General features: G+C 42.6%; 2 protein-coding genes across 7 annotated transcripts in view; one reads left to right on the forward strand and one right to left on the reverse strand.

Moving 5' to 3' along the window:
• LOC117209800 (colorectal mutant cancer protein) overlaps nucleotides 1–15,910 on the forward strand; it is a 44,954-nt gene that overhangs the window by 26,840 nt on the left and 2,204 nt on the right. For 3 of the 6 annotated variants that reach the window (XM_033452199.1, XM_033452197.1, XM_033452201.1), the window contains exons 2-8: nucleotides 3,560–4,105; nucleotides 12,779–13,040; nucleotides 13,577–13,725; nucleotides 13,970–14,191; nucleotides 14,531–14,719; nucleotides 15,022–15,212; nucleotides 15,603–15,869. In XM_033452199.1, coding sequence (XP_033308090.1) covers nucleotides 3,812–4,105; nucleotides 12,779–13,040; nucleotides 13,577–13,725; nucleotides 13,970–14,191; nucleotides 14,531–14,719; nucleotides 15,022–15,212; nucleotides 15,603–15,869 — 1,574 coding nt within the window. In that variant the 5' untranslated portion in view covers nucleotides 3,560–3,811. Of the gene's footprint in view, nucleotides 1–3,550; nucleotides 4,106–12,778; nucleotides 13,041–13,576; nucleotides 13,726–13,969; nucleotides 14,192–14,530; nucleotides 14,720–15,021; nucleotides 15,213–15,602; nucleotides 15,870–15,910 lie in introns of all 6 variants that reach the window. The other 3 variants (XM_033452198.1, XM_033452200.1, XM_033452196.1) reach the window with 2 other exon arrangements.
• Nucleotides 9,820–11,294, reverse strand: LOC117209803. The gene is made up of 2 exons (XM_033452205.1): nucleotides 11,229–11,294; nucleotides 9,820–10,313 (listed from the first exon to the last, which is right to left on the reverse strand). The coding sequence occupies exon 2, from the start codon at nucleotides 10,283–10,285 to the stop codon at nucleotides 10,073–10,075; it is 213 nt and encodes a 70-aa protein (XP_033308096.1). The 5' UTR covers nucleotides 10,286–10,313; nucleotides 11,229–11,294; the 3' UTR covers nucleotides 9,820–10,072.

Consider the following 15,910-nt stretch of genomic DNA (forward strand, 5'->3'; position numbering starts at 1 on the left):
CCCGCCCCATGCTCCGACCAGCAACGCGGAATTTCGACGTTTTTCACGAATCATGCGAATTATATTTGTCATCGTAGCTTCTTATCGATGAATTATCGATTATTAGAATATACATCGGAATTACAAATGTATAACAATGGCAAGTTAAAGCAGGATTTTTCGAGCCAGCCAGGCTTCGACGGTTTAAAATTCAAGCTTGGACGTTGGATTGGACATCGATCTTTAATTTACGTTATTGCGTTTCATAGTATCCGAGGCAATAACGTTACATTGGTGTCTTCTTGTAGTAATGTCTTTGATTTAATAAGAAAAGAACGAGGTCACATTGCGTACTTTTAGGTTCAAGAGGAAATAGTAAGAGAAATGGAAATACGAGAAATAATCCTACTATAGGATTACGAGAAAGTTAATTGGATCAAGCATGGATTATAGATGTACGTAAATGAAAAAAGATGTTTTAAGAATGTTAGGTCTTAGACGGTATTAAATACATAAATAAATAAATTTACTTCGAACATACAGCGAGCGTCTTTTTAATTTACTGTCGTTTATATCATGTTCTCGTGACAAATGAAGTTATGGGAGTAAATCGTTCGTTTCGTGAAAAATGAAACATCAATCGCGTACTTGCGCAAGGAAGTTAAGAAATTAACAGAGAATGAACCTGATCAGTTTGGCTTCCGCGAGGCGACACGGCACATTCAATAAAAAATTAGTCCAGTACTTACGTATCGCGACAAATTTTTAAATTTATTGCCAAAAGCAAAGACTCCATTGTAATTTCGTTGTTCTTCGTTTCCATCTTATTTCGAGTCATTAGAATGTTCCTGAATTCGGCTATGAGACGACATCGATAAGGATCATACAAGATAACAACGCTGATAAGGATTAATCGCGGATCAGAGTAGAATTCCGTAATCGCAGCCGCGTTGATCGCATTGGCTCGGCGTAAAAACTAATTGCTGGCGGCAATAAGGGTCTCGTTAGGCCCGAGACAGAAATCCCCGCCCCCTTTCTCGCGTCTCATAATTGCCAGTCGAGCAATTAATTTATTTCGCTGCTGCGGCCGTTTCGCGACGCGTCCTCGTCCCGCCACGATCTCGTCGAGAATCGATAGACACTAGCGGAGCAATTAAGCTTTCTAAATCGATGGCTACACGCTAACCAGCGATATACGCGAACATTTGCAAACTGGCCATTGAATAGGCAACCTTGCCAGTTATGTAAAATGAGAGCGATCGATACGATAAAAATCTAGGTAAATTCCAAATGCAGAAAATTCCTCTGAATATAATTGGCTTTCGTTTCGCTACTCGTTTTTTCGACGCTGTTCAATTTGTATTGTTCGTATGCAAGTAGACCAGTTGGCTTTCTCTTTTTCGTTAAAGTGGCGATAAAAATGCAGTGATACGTACGTTCGGTGTTGAACAAACAGAACCGTTTTAACTAGGTTAATGATGAGATTCTTATTCAATTGGAAATACATATTCAATCAGGCCGGCTATTATGGCTTACGTAGCCTGTTTAAATTCGTATTGATCATAAATAAATACATGTATAAACATAGGATTAAATTATGCACAGACATAATGAGACTTAAATATATATTAATTTGGTAATTTAGATACGAACGTAGCAATTTAACACGTTCGCTGCGGATTCCACTTTCATTCTCTGTGATAATCTATGCTAACGAACAATTTTCATACGATACCGATCTCTATATCGTGAAACTTTACATATACGTTTTTACTATGAATTGTCAAAAGATACTTTTTCATAATTTCGGGATTTTCCGTTCATGTTGCAACATTCTAATCAATAGCATGTATACTACGTAAATTATGTACGTATAACTTAAAGGTATGTGTTGGCTCGAATGCGTGATTCGTATACAGTGAATGTGTCGAAGATATCGTCAACACTGTCGATATTGCTATTATTAGGCATTTAATTATTTGCGAAGGCCAACGATCGTATTATCTCGAGGAAAGAAGAAACGCTATGTAGGGCATTGCAGCTAAGAGGAACGGTATTTTAAACAACAATTACTTCGTTAAGCATTTGGGTTAATCAACTTTTGTTCTGAAAGCCTCGATTCTGTAAGTAACTGAGCGAGCAACCGAGTCAAACAGTTCAAAATAGTTGAAACCTGCAGCGACGAATGCAGAAATAGTAATTCGGTAATAATAGCAGCGATTATTAGAGAGGCGTCGTTTTAGCGACGAACCAGCGGTCGACTACGGCGGGCAAATGTCGAAACGCATCGTTGAAAACGTAACGAACTGCCTGTGGTAGAGTGCATCGAAGGCCAACGTTGACCAGGCCACTAATGATAAGTTAACGAGCAGGCGGAATGGCATGCTCGTTAAACACGTTGAAAATGTAAAAACTTGAGCCGGTAAATCTCACGCCATTAAACGTTCAGCGGCGGTGCTCAAGCATTTCCGCGATTTCGATGGCTAAATCAGCGTGTGTCGGGTGAACACTCTGCACACGGGCCGCAGCAATGAGCGCGGCACGTGCCAAAGCGGAAAAATCTCAGAACGAATTATAATTAGTGACTAGGATTTTTGCGTTTCACGCTCTAAATTGGAATCGCGTTCAGACTATGCTTTCCCCCTTTTCTCAAATGCACCGCTGCTCTGGCCTCTGACGTGTTCCGTCGACCATGTCGAGCCGCGAAACGTCTGAAAACTAGTTTTCTCCAGAAGATAGTATATTCACATCGGCAGAAAGATCTTTCTGTTTTTTGTGAACAAAGCTGATAGTGCGAATCCAATGCTGATCTCTTGAGAAATCAAAAGAATGCTAGGATATTTCAAGTAGGAGGAACAGCATCCTGGACAGTAATTAATCAACAATTTGTTGTTAGTTCGTTGGGTTAATCTATTGTTGTTTCAAAAGCCTCGATCGAGTGACTGTTGCGAGCAGCCGAGTGAAACAGTTGGCGGTTCATTGTCGAACCTTGAACGACGAAAGTACAAGTAGGAATTCGGTAGAAATACCTGCGACTATTACAGAGAGGCGTCGTTCGCGTCATTTGTCAACGAATCATCGGATTGTGACGCGAAATTCATTTACGTTGTCGTCCGTACAAGTTCGATCATTTTGGTTAATTTATAATAACACCGTTGGAATTTGGGCGAAATTATACAAATTATCGATGAGATAACTGAAATAAATTAGAAACGACGCTTAACAGATTCTTATTTTTATGCAACGATCCAACATGATCGATCGTTGCTTTGTATCGTTGCTCTTATCCGCCCTCCCCAGCTTCTTTCGCTCGGATGGAAGCAATACTTTCGCTCCCCGATTGCTTTGTCTTCGGACAAGGAGAATTAATCATAGACAGGAATGAAATACATAGTTGCTGCTTGCTAAGGACTCCATGTCTGGTAATCTAATTACAACGCGGAAAAATCCAGCCCGATTCCATTACCGATCGCTACGATGTCGCAATATCGCGCCGCTGGTCACTCCATCGTCGCATTGCTTCGCGTAATCGAGCGTGACGAAGAGACTGTCGCGTGAATAACCCGTGCAGTGCTTTCAGCGTGAACGCGAACGACCGAAGCGGAAGTGCAGAGAAGAAATATCACCGACGAACGATATCATTGGCAATAATCGCTGTACTGGTTTCACGAGCAGCGAGAAACGTGAAAAAGGTTCGGGTGATTTGTTCGCCGACCGAATGGAAGATGCTACAGTGAGGAAAAATTAAGTGAAAGCATCGAGAGACATCGTGGCGGGTTTCGCCGTGGCCGTGAACAATGGCTCCGCGGAGCCGGCTTACTACGTGGACCGAATGCACCAACAAAGAGTGCAAGTACAACAGCAACATTATCAACAGACGACGAGATACAACGTACAGCCGAGTCACGTCTCTGCCCCGGGCAAAGAGATCCTCGAAACACCGCGAAGGGATCTGGTTTACGTTCATTGCGCTACCACCGAGGACGAGGATGCCGAGGAGGAGGAAGAGGAACCGAAAGGATTAACCAGGTCTAGGTCGTGGCTCTGCTGCCCTGGTGATCGTAGCAACGATAGAACCGTGCCGATACAGGTCGAAGCTAGTCACAGGGAGAAACAGCAGGAGTCAGTAAGTTGGAATAGCGAACGAATTTCTAACTTTTCAACGCTTTAACTCTTTCAAACTCTGTAGACGTTTGATAAAACTTTGCGAATAGAAACGTACTTCTTATAAACAAGGTTTTTATAAGGAAAGACATAGTACAATGAAATTAGGTCGAGTCTTGTCGAGGAGGATTATGTACGTATCGTTTGTGTCTGTGTCAATGACTTGCGAAAGTTTATATATATACGCTGCTTCAAAAGGGTGAAAGGGTTAAAGTTCAATCTATATAGAAGCGTTATCATTAAGAGTAACTTGTGTACATATAAGAAGCGTAATTCGCGTTCGCTCGAATCTTCAATCAAACTCAATGAACAAGTAATAAAACACGTAGCAAATTCGCGCCAGTTCACGATGACAGCTGTTCGAACAATAATTCATGACCTACTCGATCTTCTCTCGTGTTAAAGTCCACCAGACGCGATTCTTCTCCGTCGTCCAACCGTTGTCGTTCTTTTAAATCGATCGTTGCTTCTTAGCCAGAGTCATCTTCACCTACGTGGAAAGTAAACGAATTGAGAGAATTGATCATGGTTCCCAACTTCTAGGGCGCGCTGTACATTGGAATTCGAGATTGACCGATCATGGAATAAATTCTCAAGTTTATCCCGGTATCGATTAAAGAACTGGAATAAACGAATGGCAGGAGAGCGTGAAGAAGAGGTGGCGAAACTCGATGGCGCGTCATCGAGGCCGCTAACGAAACGCGGAACAAGCTTACCGCCAGAGGCGAAGAGCATTCCGACATCCGATAATGGAGTTCCGTAATTTTTGCCGGTGTCGTATTCGATTCAAAAGCCGAGTACACGCCGAGAATGGGATCGAATCCGCCTCTCAGGAACAGGACGATGTTTCTGTCCTTCCGGTTCCCTTCCTACCACCTTTTCCCCCTTCTGCCCCCTTTTTCTCTCTATATTCACCGCGAAACGACTCGTTCATTTTTTATCCCTCTCTCGTCTTCTCTCGTTCTCCACGCGTCACGTTTACGTCGTCTCTTCCTCTCGTCTTCCCCCTCTTTATCCGAACAGTCAACCCCATCTATTTATCTGAATCCGTTCGTCTGGCGTTGTCTTTGCCCGTCTCATCCCTCCGTCTGTCTCCCCGTAAGCTTATGCAGAATCGAGTACTACCCTTTAAACTTTAATCCGGCAGGAATAGAGCGGCGGACGACGAGCCGCAGCTAACCAACCGGACGATCGATTTCACAGAGGAATTTCAAATAAACTTTCGCTCCCGTAATTTCGTTTGCCCCGCTCTGACACCTCCGACCAGGCTCCCGACGCTTCTGTCCGATACCATATTTTCCGTCAAATCACCGGTCCGGACTACGCCGTCTGTCTGTCGTTGCTGATTTCCCTCTTCCTAGTTCGCCATGTTTGGGCGAACGCTTACTTGGTAGAACGGGTCGATCGGTTCTTCTGCGCCAGTGCTTTCTCACTTTCTTCGCGTGTAACCTCAGCGTTTTCGTGCTGGACTCGTTTGCTTGAAAACGCACGCCTCCTATCGGAGCTTCGTAAAAGGTTTCGGGCTTCGTAAATCAAAAATTTTCTCTCGTATTTGCGTAATTCGTCGTTACGCTGGAAATTTACATGTAATACGAGAGATAAGAACGCATAGGAGACATTTAATCCCAGAGAAAGATATAATTTGTATGATAATATATTACTAAGTTGCTGGTGCTTATGCAAATTCGTGTTTTTATAAACGTAATTAAAGAAACGGGTATGTAAATGGGTTTCATACGTTTTTCCATACTATCTGCGTTTTTACGATTTTCAATTCCCTATAAATACATCAAACACGCGCATATTACGTGTCATAAATAACGACGCGTATTATACGTATCGTATTAATCGGAAGATTCTGTCGTTTGCGCTCTTTGTAAAGAAAAAGGGCCAGTTGCTTCGACCAAAATCTCTATGCGACTAGTCTTTAATACGATACGATCTTTTAATATGATACGACTCGTTATTGTATCTCGCTGTCTAGAGACGTTTTGTAAACATTCGACAGCTCCTCATCTGTCTATCCAAAGAAGACTCTCTGTTACAGAGTTATCTCTATGATCCGTATACGTGTGCTTCATAGGTGTTATCTATAGATACGATAGGTATTCGTATTAAATGCGATATCTAAAATATACAAAACTATTTCGATCGCGTCGTATCGATCTCGCTGTCAACCTTGTTAAACCGAACCATAACAGTGAAACTAATCTAAATCATTAATAAACTCGAGAATACGTTTCCTGTTACCCTTCTACGCAACATGTTCTCAAAAATTGTATCGTGACGAGCGGATTAGTTCCGCTACGCGGAAACACATCGTCGAAAGCAGTCCACTCCACGCGTGGAAAGAAGACGGAGATGTCATTTTGCAGGCAACGTCCTTGCATCGAGGTAGAATAGACGTGTCTGTGGGTTACCTCTTTTGTCCCAGCGGTCACAAAAGGACCGTTTGAAACGGTGTGCTCACCCCTTAAAGCCGGTTCGTCTTCGTCCAACGAACTCCCCCGGTGGATCAAAAACGAATAACGTTGCTCGTCCCTTTTGACGACCAGACAAAGAGAAGAAAAAGGGTCACGGGGGCTTGGTCAAGGAATTTACCATCTCGAAAGGGGACACCTACTTGACCCCTTTAGCGGATTAACGGCAGGATTCATTGGAAAAATCTTGTTACGAGCAATCGGTGCTCGGTGATCTCATTACGAGCTCGCTGAATCGAGCTTCGATGCACAAAGTGACAAACATTGTTTCCAAAGCTGTCTGTGCACCGTGCAACGTGTCAAGTGTCGGTGTAGAAGAACAAACTTTTGTTCGGTATGAGAAACAACGAATACGCTATGCATACCATATGGTAAAATTTTGTTATGCTATTCGTGACTTTGTTTGTACATTGTATACCATTATTATGGATAAAAAAATGTTTTGAATTGGCTTGATTATTGCGAAAATCCGATACAGAGTATTGCGAAAAGAGATTAAAGTATTTGTAAAAAACAAATGCTTGCGGACTAAATATTAATACAGTAGATCTCTGTTTATCTGAACATATCGAGGAATAAACAGTTCGTATAATAGGAATTTAATACTTCTCTCTGCTACTATATCTTTTCATTCGTATAACAAAATTTCACATTCAGATAAATAGATTTAATACGCGGAATTCCATTTAATAGAGTACCGAGTACAATTTTATTCCGATAAATGGAGTTTCACTGCAAATTGCAACTGAATCTACGAAATATGTAAAATTCTACTTCGCTCCACTGATGTACTCCTCCTGTCCTAATGTACTGCCTCGTTTATAAGTATCGTACGTATTACGACAATCCCGGTTTTATACAAAATGTTCCTGACTTTTATACAGATGATCGGCTGAAATCAGAAAGGAAACGATTTTCCATTCTTGCTAGGTAATAGACTAAGAATTTATACGAGTCGTTAATAAGCGTTTCGAACACACGTTCAAGACACGTGTATGCAAACGAGACGTCGATAGACCTATTCAGCTCGATGAAGTTGTGGCTCATCCTACGCGATCGACAGGATCCTGGCTCGCCTTTTCCTCTGGAAATCTTCAGAGTTTCGCTCGTAACGTTCGCCTTTCTCTCGGCGTGTTTGCCTTGAAATTTATCGCCTGTTTGCTTTCAAAAGCCAAATCCTCCTGAAGGGAGGCACCTGTTGGCCACGCACCCGCCCCATTTTTCTTTCCACGAGCACCCCACGATACATCGTTATACAACCAAATCCAAACAGAAACGAGCACTGTTCTTTCTCCTATACAAACTTTTTTTCTAAGGAGCAATATTCGATTGGACTAGGATAATACACGATACGAATGATTAGCAAAATGTCAAACGTACGTCCAAGTTGGATCGTCCAAGTTGCAAAAGCAACTGTTCTTTTCTATTTTTAACGATTGAACAGGTCCCAAAGGAAAAATTTCATTGAAAAGCGCGGCATGAAAGTCAATCGCGCAAAACCGGATAGCCGCTGCATTTTCCTGGCAAAAAACCAGTCTTTTCATAGAAAAACTCGCGTTTCTTCGCCGATACGATCGATAGTATTTCAACGCGTTCAACGTTGTTGCGTACTGCAGAGGCGAATAATCGAATTTTCTGCGTACAAAGCTGCGCGACGCGGGTTGACTGTAAAAAAAGAACGTACCACGGTCTACGATTCAAAATCGCAATAATTTTCCCACCGACGCACAGTACGTCGACTGCCACGATGGTTATCGATGAAAACCAGATTTCGCTAGATTTTTTAGATCGATTAGAAATGAGAGAAATTTCACGGACTAACAAATTTTCAACGACGTCAATGATTTGCATAACATTGTCGGAGGAAAAGTGCACAAATACGATATAACGTAATACGATATGTAACGATCAAACATAATATAATATTTTGCAAAAATGAAACGTTACTATTTAGCGTATATTTCAGGGCAAAACATATGGATATTCGCGTGGCAGTCGATCATGGCAGCTATGAAATGCAAATTTGATCAATAAATTTGTTGCGGTGGCACAACCTAACCCCACTCATAAATTATCTTTATCACTTTCGTAAGTTTTCCCGGATTTCATACGTATAACCACGTGCTCCTCTCTGATCGCTCGTATATTGTCCGTACCGTCTATAATCGTCGTGAACAGGTCGACAACTTTCCACGGCATCGAGAAGACGAAGTTTGCCTTTAGTAAGTCCTCTATAACACGTCGACGAAGCTCGTCGCCAGCGGATTTACCCAACCTCCAGTTTCCAAGTAATTTCGTGTATCAAAGACGAGAACGACCTCGGACTTCCATCTATCCAGGGTAGGATATCGGGTATTCGACTGTCGAGAAAGTCGATGCCCCTCTCGGTCACCCTTGTCGCTGGCTTTGCACCACTTTACCGCAATTTCCGGTATCATTTTACGTGGTACGTCTGGCAAGAGAGAAATTCGATGGAATCGGTGATGAAGACACCTGCCTAGCCAGCTTGAAACACGCATGGCAAGAAGAACACGAGAAGGTAGAAGCCCGTGCAAGCTGTCTTCTTTGGTAAACGCCTGGTGAGTCATTGCGAAGAATTCACTTGGTGACCAGGCTCGTTTTGTCGACACGACACGACCGACGACTCGTTGTGCAACGAACTCCACTCGACTCTTGTCGGACTAAACGAATAACCTGGCGTCTACGTGATTACGTGAACATCGACGCGACCATTTGCTCCTATCGACGCACGTGTTGCGTCCTCTTATTCGAACATTCAGTTTATTACTTATATCCAGTTACTTAAACATTTTGCTCTGACGCAATCATCGGCTTGTCGCGCGTACGCGCTTCAACCGAGCAAATAGCGCTAAATAGAACCGCAGAAACGCACGCCTCACACCTGTGCACTCTCTTGCACAATAATTTGCTAACATTAGATAGTTAACGAGCGACGAGTTGCGGGTTACAGGCTTCGTTTTTAGAATTTCGTCATTACGCGTCAAATAGGATAATCGGATGGATTTTGTATGGGAAATTGAAAATTGTTCGCGGCGAGTCCGGCTCGTCGTTCTACGCGAATGGATTAGCTCTGTGTCAGTTATCAATTTTAAACTTTCACGTGACGTGCGCGTATTTGTGATTCTTCGAGTTTCGGTCTTAAAAATCAGATCATCAAAATCCGAAGAGTCACAAGTATGTGAATCGTCAGCTATCCATAAGTTTCCTTTCCGCTCGAGTACGGAATTTCCAGACGAATCGCGTCGCGTCTAATTGGCGAACGAAAGTAAGCAGGTATAGAGCGTGAAATTACTTCATTTTGCAACGGTACCACGGTTACGTTATACGTTTATTGCAACATCCATTAACATACGCGTGAATCGATGAACGAGCAAGATGACCAATGGCTTAGTCGAGGACCACTTGTATCTTTTACGGTACTGCGACATTCACAACTTCCGGCCACACGAAGGCACTGGATTCTTGTCACAGTTGTCCGAATTACAAGGAGGAGCAACCATCATGCAGGATCGGCCATTCGGACAAGGTGGAGCGTCTTTGCAGCTCTTGCCTGGCAATCGAACGATTTCATCGTCGTTTTGCGCCATCACTATTGCACAGAATATTGCCAGGATGAACGCCAAGGTCATGGGAAACCTCATCTTCCTCTGTTACGTCCTGCACAGTGTTCTGAAAGTGTGTTAATTCTTGATATTCTCGTGGTACTTCAAAGTATCAAGGTATAATATTTTCACTAAAATGTTCTAAGCTAAATATGCTTGACGATACCGATAATATGAAATAACATAATTGGCATATTCGTAATTGTGAAAGCTTGTGGACCTGTTTCGTTGTTTGGAAAGCTCTTAATCTTCGAACTGTTCAATTTCGATTGAACTATAAATCAGAAAATTTAATTCCAATGTAACGTAAAAGAACGTATATATTATAGTTCATTTTTTAAACAGAAGTTGAATTTATAATTAATTACTTGCGTAAGAAGTTACGTACATCTGCGGTCAAAAGTCTTAGGACAATTTTTATGTTTGCTTCATAGGTGAAAAGGTTAAGCAAAGAACGTTGGAGGTATTAAAATAATTAAAATACGCGCAGTTTGAAATTCGTAATTTAAAAAATTACGAGTAAATACAAATCGAGCTAGAGCGTGCTAAGCATTGCCTCCAATCGATAGTTCACAATTAGTTCGAAAATTCAGTAACTTTCTCATACCGTTACCACGAATTTACCGAAAAGCGATACTTATTATTAAGAATAAAGTTGCAGATAAAAGCTGTGGCTTTTACAGCAAATCGTAAAACCACTTCGCGCGCACTTAACGATATCTCATCGAAGAATAAGAGGTATTAGAGGATGTTTGATTCGAACAAAAGCCAGCGAGTCTACGTTTTCAACGTAGTACGAAATTGAGAGCAATCGAATCGATTTTCCGAGTAAAACGTAAATCGTTAAACCCATATCTACCATAACGGAAAAAAGTAACGCGTTGAGATCTCGAAATACAAGAGAAAAAGAAGTTAAATAGACCAAAAAAAAATAAATGCCTGGTACGTGTCGTGAGCAAGCCTGGTGACAAAACTAGTTTACCTGTCGTCGAGAGTACACGTGAGATACGCACACGATCCTTTTCCTCTTTCTCGATAAGAGGACGACTCTTGAATGATACTTCGTAATTACGGGTCGTGATTCTTATACGGATCTCTCGGTATTTTTCTCTTCCCCTCTTGATCGGTGTATGTTATCACATGGCCAGGAATCATTAGCGGCTCGTCGTCTTGTAATGTTCGTCATGCACGGTTGCCCTCGCGAAGGGCACTCCGCGAGGAACGATGCCTCGCAAACAGGTATCCGCCATTTTCTACGCATTTTTCCACTTTTCTTCTTTTTCCCTGTTTTCTGTGTTCGCGTTCGGAATACCGCGAATACGACGAAATTAATGAGGACCACCGGTAACAAGAAGAATCGCGTCTGGGACATCTATTTGCGGAAACAGCGCGACGATCCTCTGCTACCAGCTGCTTCTGCTCTTTAACAAATTCCCTGACAAAATAGACGTTTCTTCGTAAATGCGAGAAATTAAATTTGGAATTTAACGTCGATGGTATCGGACTTCTTATTGAAATCACAAATTCGTCATTTTTAGCTTCGATGAGTCGTAATAACGATGATCGATAATTAACGATATTATTTGATACTTGGAAAGAGAATGGTAGTCGAAATAACCAATTGCTGATATTTCTAGAAATTTTGTAAAACTAGCAACGATGCATTTGTCGCTTCGAAACGAGACAATGTGTATTTTAAAATTGGTCAGCTAATGGCAAAGTGAGTGGACGACCGTGTTCGACGTTGACCTCGACAAGACGTAAAATTAGTCAATTATTCTTTCCTTCGCTAAGATTTCTGCATAATATATTGCAATTCATCGTAAGTAGGAATTTATTCGACAGTCAAGGCTGATCGAGACAGAAGATTGATCAAAATGACTGCCGTACTGTATTCTTCCAAAACGTAGTTTGCAATTAGGAAGATCCTTGCGCGTTTGTCTTGACTCGACCAAGACAGGTTGCGTCACGAGACGCGACAAATCCATGGAAATCTTCGAATTATAATATCACAGGATCTTCTTAATTATCGACCCTGATCGAATCTCCTTGAAACTTTTATCAATTGACTAGCATCGAACCTTTCAACTGAAGAATCTTCTAGGAAAGTGAGCTGACACTCCTCCTCGAAAGAAGCTGTTCGTTTCTTTCGGTCAATGAGGGTTTTTTCAGTTCATCGACCATATACCTAATTCACACTCACATTGTCATACTAATCGCCAAACATCACGTCTATCGGCAGCGAGGATCTCTTACGTACCAGGATCTGTATCTTCTAAACGCATGATTTCCCCAAGCTAAAAGACTTCATATTTCAAATCTACCGTCTCGTCCCACGAAACTAGATCAAATTTCGTCTCGAAGAGCAGGCCACTTTTCGAATACAAAAGTCCAATTCCGAATACAAAGTTCCAGCATCCCTCTAACACCCTGTGAAAGCTTTCCGTCGAACAAAACCAAAACAACGAAGAAATTTCATCAACGATGAAATATGGTCGATGATTGATCCGAGGGTGGTCGGTTCTGTTGCAGCTGCATGCGGCCGCGTTATCATCGCTGCGGTCCGAGGTAGCCGAGCTGAATTCAAGGCTGGTGGCGGCGACACGAGCCAGGGAGGCGACCGAGGCGGCTCTGGTCCGCGCGGAGGTGCAAGCCGCGCGAGCGGAACAGAGGGCAGAGCAGCAAGCGGCGAGGCACGAGGAGAGGCTGACCGAGTTGCATTCCGTGATCGCCGAGCTCGGCAGGCAGCTCGAGAGGCATCGCGCTACCGTAATTGCCGAGGAGGATGAGTCCGGTAAGGGAGAGAACGAAACGACCGATTCCGTAAATCTGTGCACCGTGCTCGGTCTCTGCCTCCCTCCGACAGAGATTTATGGACCGAGGCCGTTTGATGTTTTAACGCGTTCCCCGCTGGGAAGCCGCTTCGCCGTTCGTTTCACGGTGTCCAACGACGTCGCCAAAATTCGAGATATCTTCGTGCAGATTTATATTTCTCCCGATCATGGTGTGTCCGTTTTATATTGTATTTTACAGTAACTCGTTGGTTCTGGGTAACTTTGGCCAATTGAATATTTTTTTCTTGCGAATTATTAGGTTGTTGAGTAAGTTGGAAAACACGATGGCATTTATACGCCTTGCGTGGTATGTGTTTTATGACGAGTCGTAGAGAGATAAATTAGCAAAATAATTTAAGGAGATTTCCTCGTAAAACGATCAATTGAATAGATCGTAACGCAAGTTTTAATTCGCCGTTTGATGATTACAGCGACTTTTACACACTTCGTTCGAAGACTTTGTTCTGTTTCGTTTGACCCTTTCCGATCAATTTAGAAATAGAGACAAGCAGAGACGCGGAGGGGTCGATCACTAACCCGGTGGAAGAGAGCGAAGGTGGAGGTGACATTCAGGGTGATGGAGATCGTACATTGGGAGATGCCGATTCCAGCTGCTGCGAGGACATCGAGCCACGTACCGCCGAGGTATGTCTATCAAAGGATTACAAAGTTCTTCGGTGAAACTTAGAAGGTAGTAGCGTAATTGCCTGGAAAGTCTGGGAAACGCGTTTAAGATTTTGCAAACTGTAAAATGTTCGTAGCAGACGTACAACTTTCAAACTATGCAAAATAGACTCGAAATCGAATCGGAAGAAGTTCCTTAACTCGGACGAGTTGCTAGATCTTGCGCGTAATATAGTTGCGATTAAACGATCATTTACATCGACAGAATGGAAGAGAACAGCTAGACAGTCCGGCGGCGTTACCAACACCGGAGCCAACACAACAGGCGGCCTCGTGCCAAAGCGTGGCCGTGGCAGCGTTACAAGAAGAGGTCACAGCCCTTCGAGCGGAGATCGCGAGTTTACAGGCTCAGCTGGCTAATTTCAAGAATCAGGCTAGCAATCAGAGGCAACAGGCTGGCAGCGAGTCGCCCCGCAGAGAAATACGAGTGGGTAGCACAGAATCCGACCTATTGTAACGTGCTGCAAAATACGCGCACCCTCCGCATGGTCTCGACGTATAGAGACGTTATATGATGTTACAGTTTTGCAACGAGCTGAACTGAGTTTTCGTCCGCGATGAAAAGAAGATCGTTCTTTTCATCTCGATGCACCCGAAATGCATTTTCCTCCTCCCCCTTTGGAACGAACCGCTGAATGCCGAACGAATTTTTTGCACAGTTACCCCCGTGCTTTGGCCAGCCTTTGATCAGCCCAACACTTTCACAAAAATATTTATCAACCCTTCCGATTGTAATGTTCTCCTCGTGCTCCTTTGATTTCCGCAGACAAGAGGCAACACCAGTTCGCCGGAACCTTTGAGTGCACCTTGCTCGCCACTCTTGCCACCCCTACAGACACCGCCGACAAAGAGCGTAACGAGGGAGGAAGCTCCGGTTCTTAAAATAGCCGAGAGGGTAAGACTCAGGAGGACCGACGAGAGGCACATCACAGGACCTGATATTACCAACCTGGGGGTACGTTATCGTCTCTGGTTGTTCGTACTTTTCACTCTTAGCTTGTAGTTACAATGGTCTCGTTCTTTGACGAATACAACCAGGACAATCGGATGCAGCCCCGTTTATAAATATCAGGACACCTGATAATATCATACGAAGCGCGATAATCGATCTGAATTAGCAGGAAATGGATTTACCCGTCAAAATTCGTGATCTAAAATTGAAACGATAAAAATTGACAGAAACTGTTTGCAAGAGTTATAAAAAAATAACGGATTTGTTTCTGTTTCCATTTAATAACTTTATGATCATTTAAATAGGTATGTTCCACGATGGTGGCTGAACATCTGGTCTCGGACCTTTTGGAGCACTCGAATCTTCAGGAATTGAATGGATCCGAAAAACAGTTCGAAGTGGAGACGGAAAGGTTAAACAGCAGGTTGGAACACGCGCGAGCAAATAACGCTGTCCTTGCGTTGACTTTGCACGAGAGTAAGGCGCAATGTGACAGGTATTTTTGTGTTCCAATTGTGAAATACGAAGTATCGTTAGTAACGTGGTGAAGCCGTAAACTAAAACATTAAGTAGGATCAGCTATTAATTTAGCTGTAGCTAGGGCTAAACGCCAGATACCTATGTGTCTATTGTCGTTTAAAATTATAATCGTATTTGTGTTTTTATCATAATGATAAAACAAGATGAAACCTAGATAAAAATTTTACTTATTAAATATTATAATATGTATCTTACTTTGTATATTTAATACGTTTTGCACATTACATGCATTCTGCACATTTTTGCACTGTAGATATTTTGAATACCGATTGATTTTACAACTTCACCATATGCCATTTACTATACAAGTATGTAAAAAATATGTACAAGTGTTTCTCTATTCCAGATTGAGTCTCCTAGTTGGAAAGTACGAGTCGAATGCAACCGCGTTGCGATTAGCACTCTCCTATAGTGATCGCGCGATAGAGGCTTACGATGTCCTGGTAGCGTTACTAGAAAGCGAGATCGCTCTATCGACAGAAAGGAACAGCATCACGATCGATAACAGAAGAGCGGCTGAACACGTAGCCTATCATGTGTTGAATAAATTGGAGAACGAATGTATGAATACTTTAAACGCGCCGTGGGAAGATAGTATAGTTTTATCAGACGAGTGAGTACATTGCCAAATCTCGATGAGCTTGTAATATTTCT

Source organism: Bombus bifarius, unplaced genomic scaffold (genome assembly GCF_011952205.1).
Source record: "Bombus bifarius isolate JDL3187 unplaced genomic scaffold, Bbif_JDL3187 scf7180000008194, whole genome shotgun sequence".
Classification (NCBI taxonomy): domain Eukaryota; kingdom Metazoa; phylum Arthropoda; class Insecta; order Hymenoptera; family Apidae; genus Bombus; species Bombus bifarius.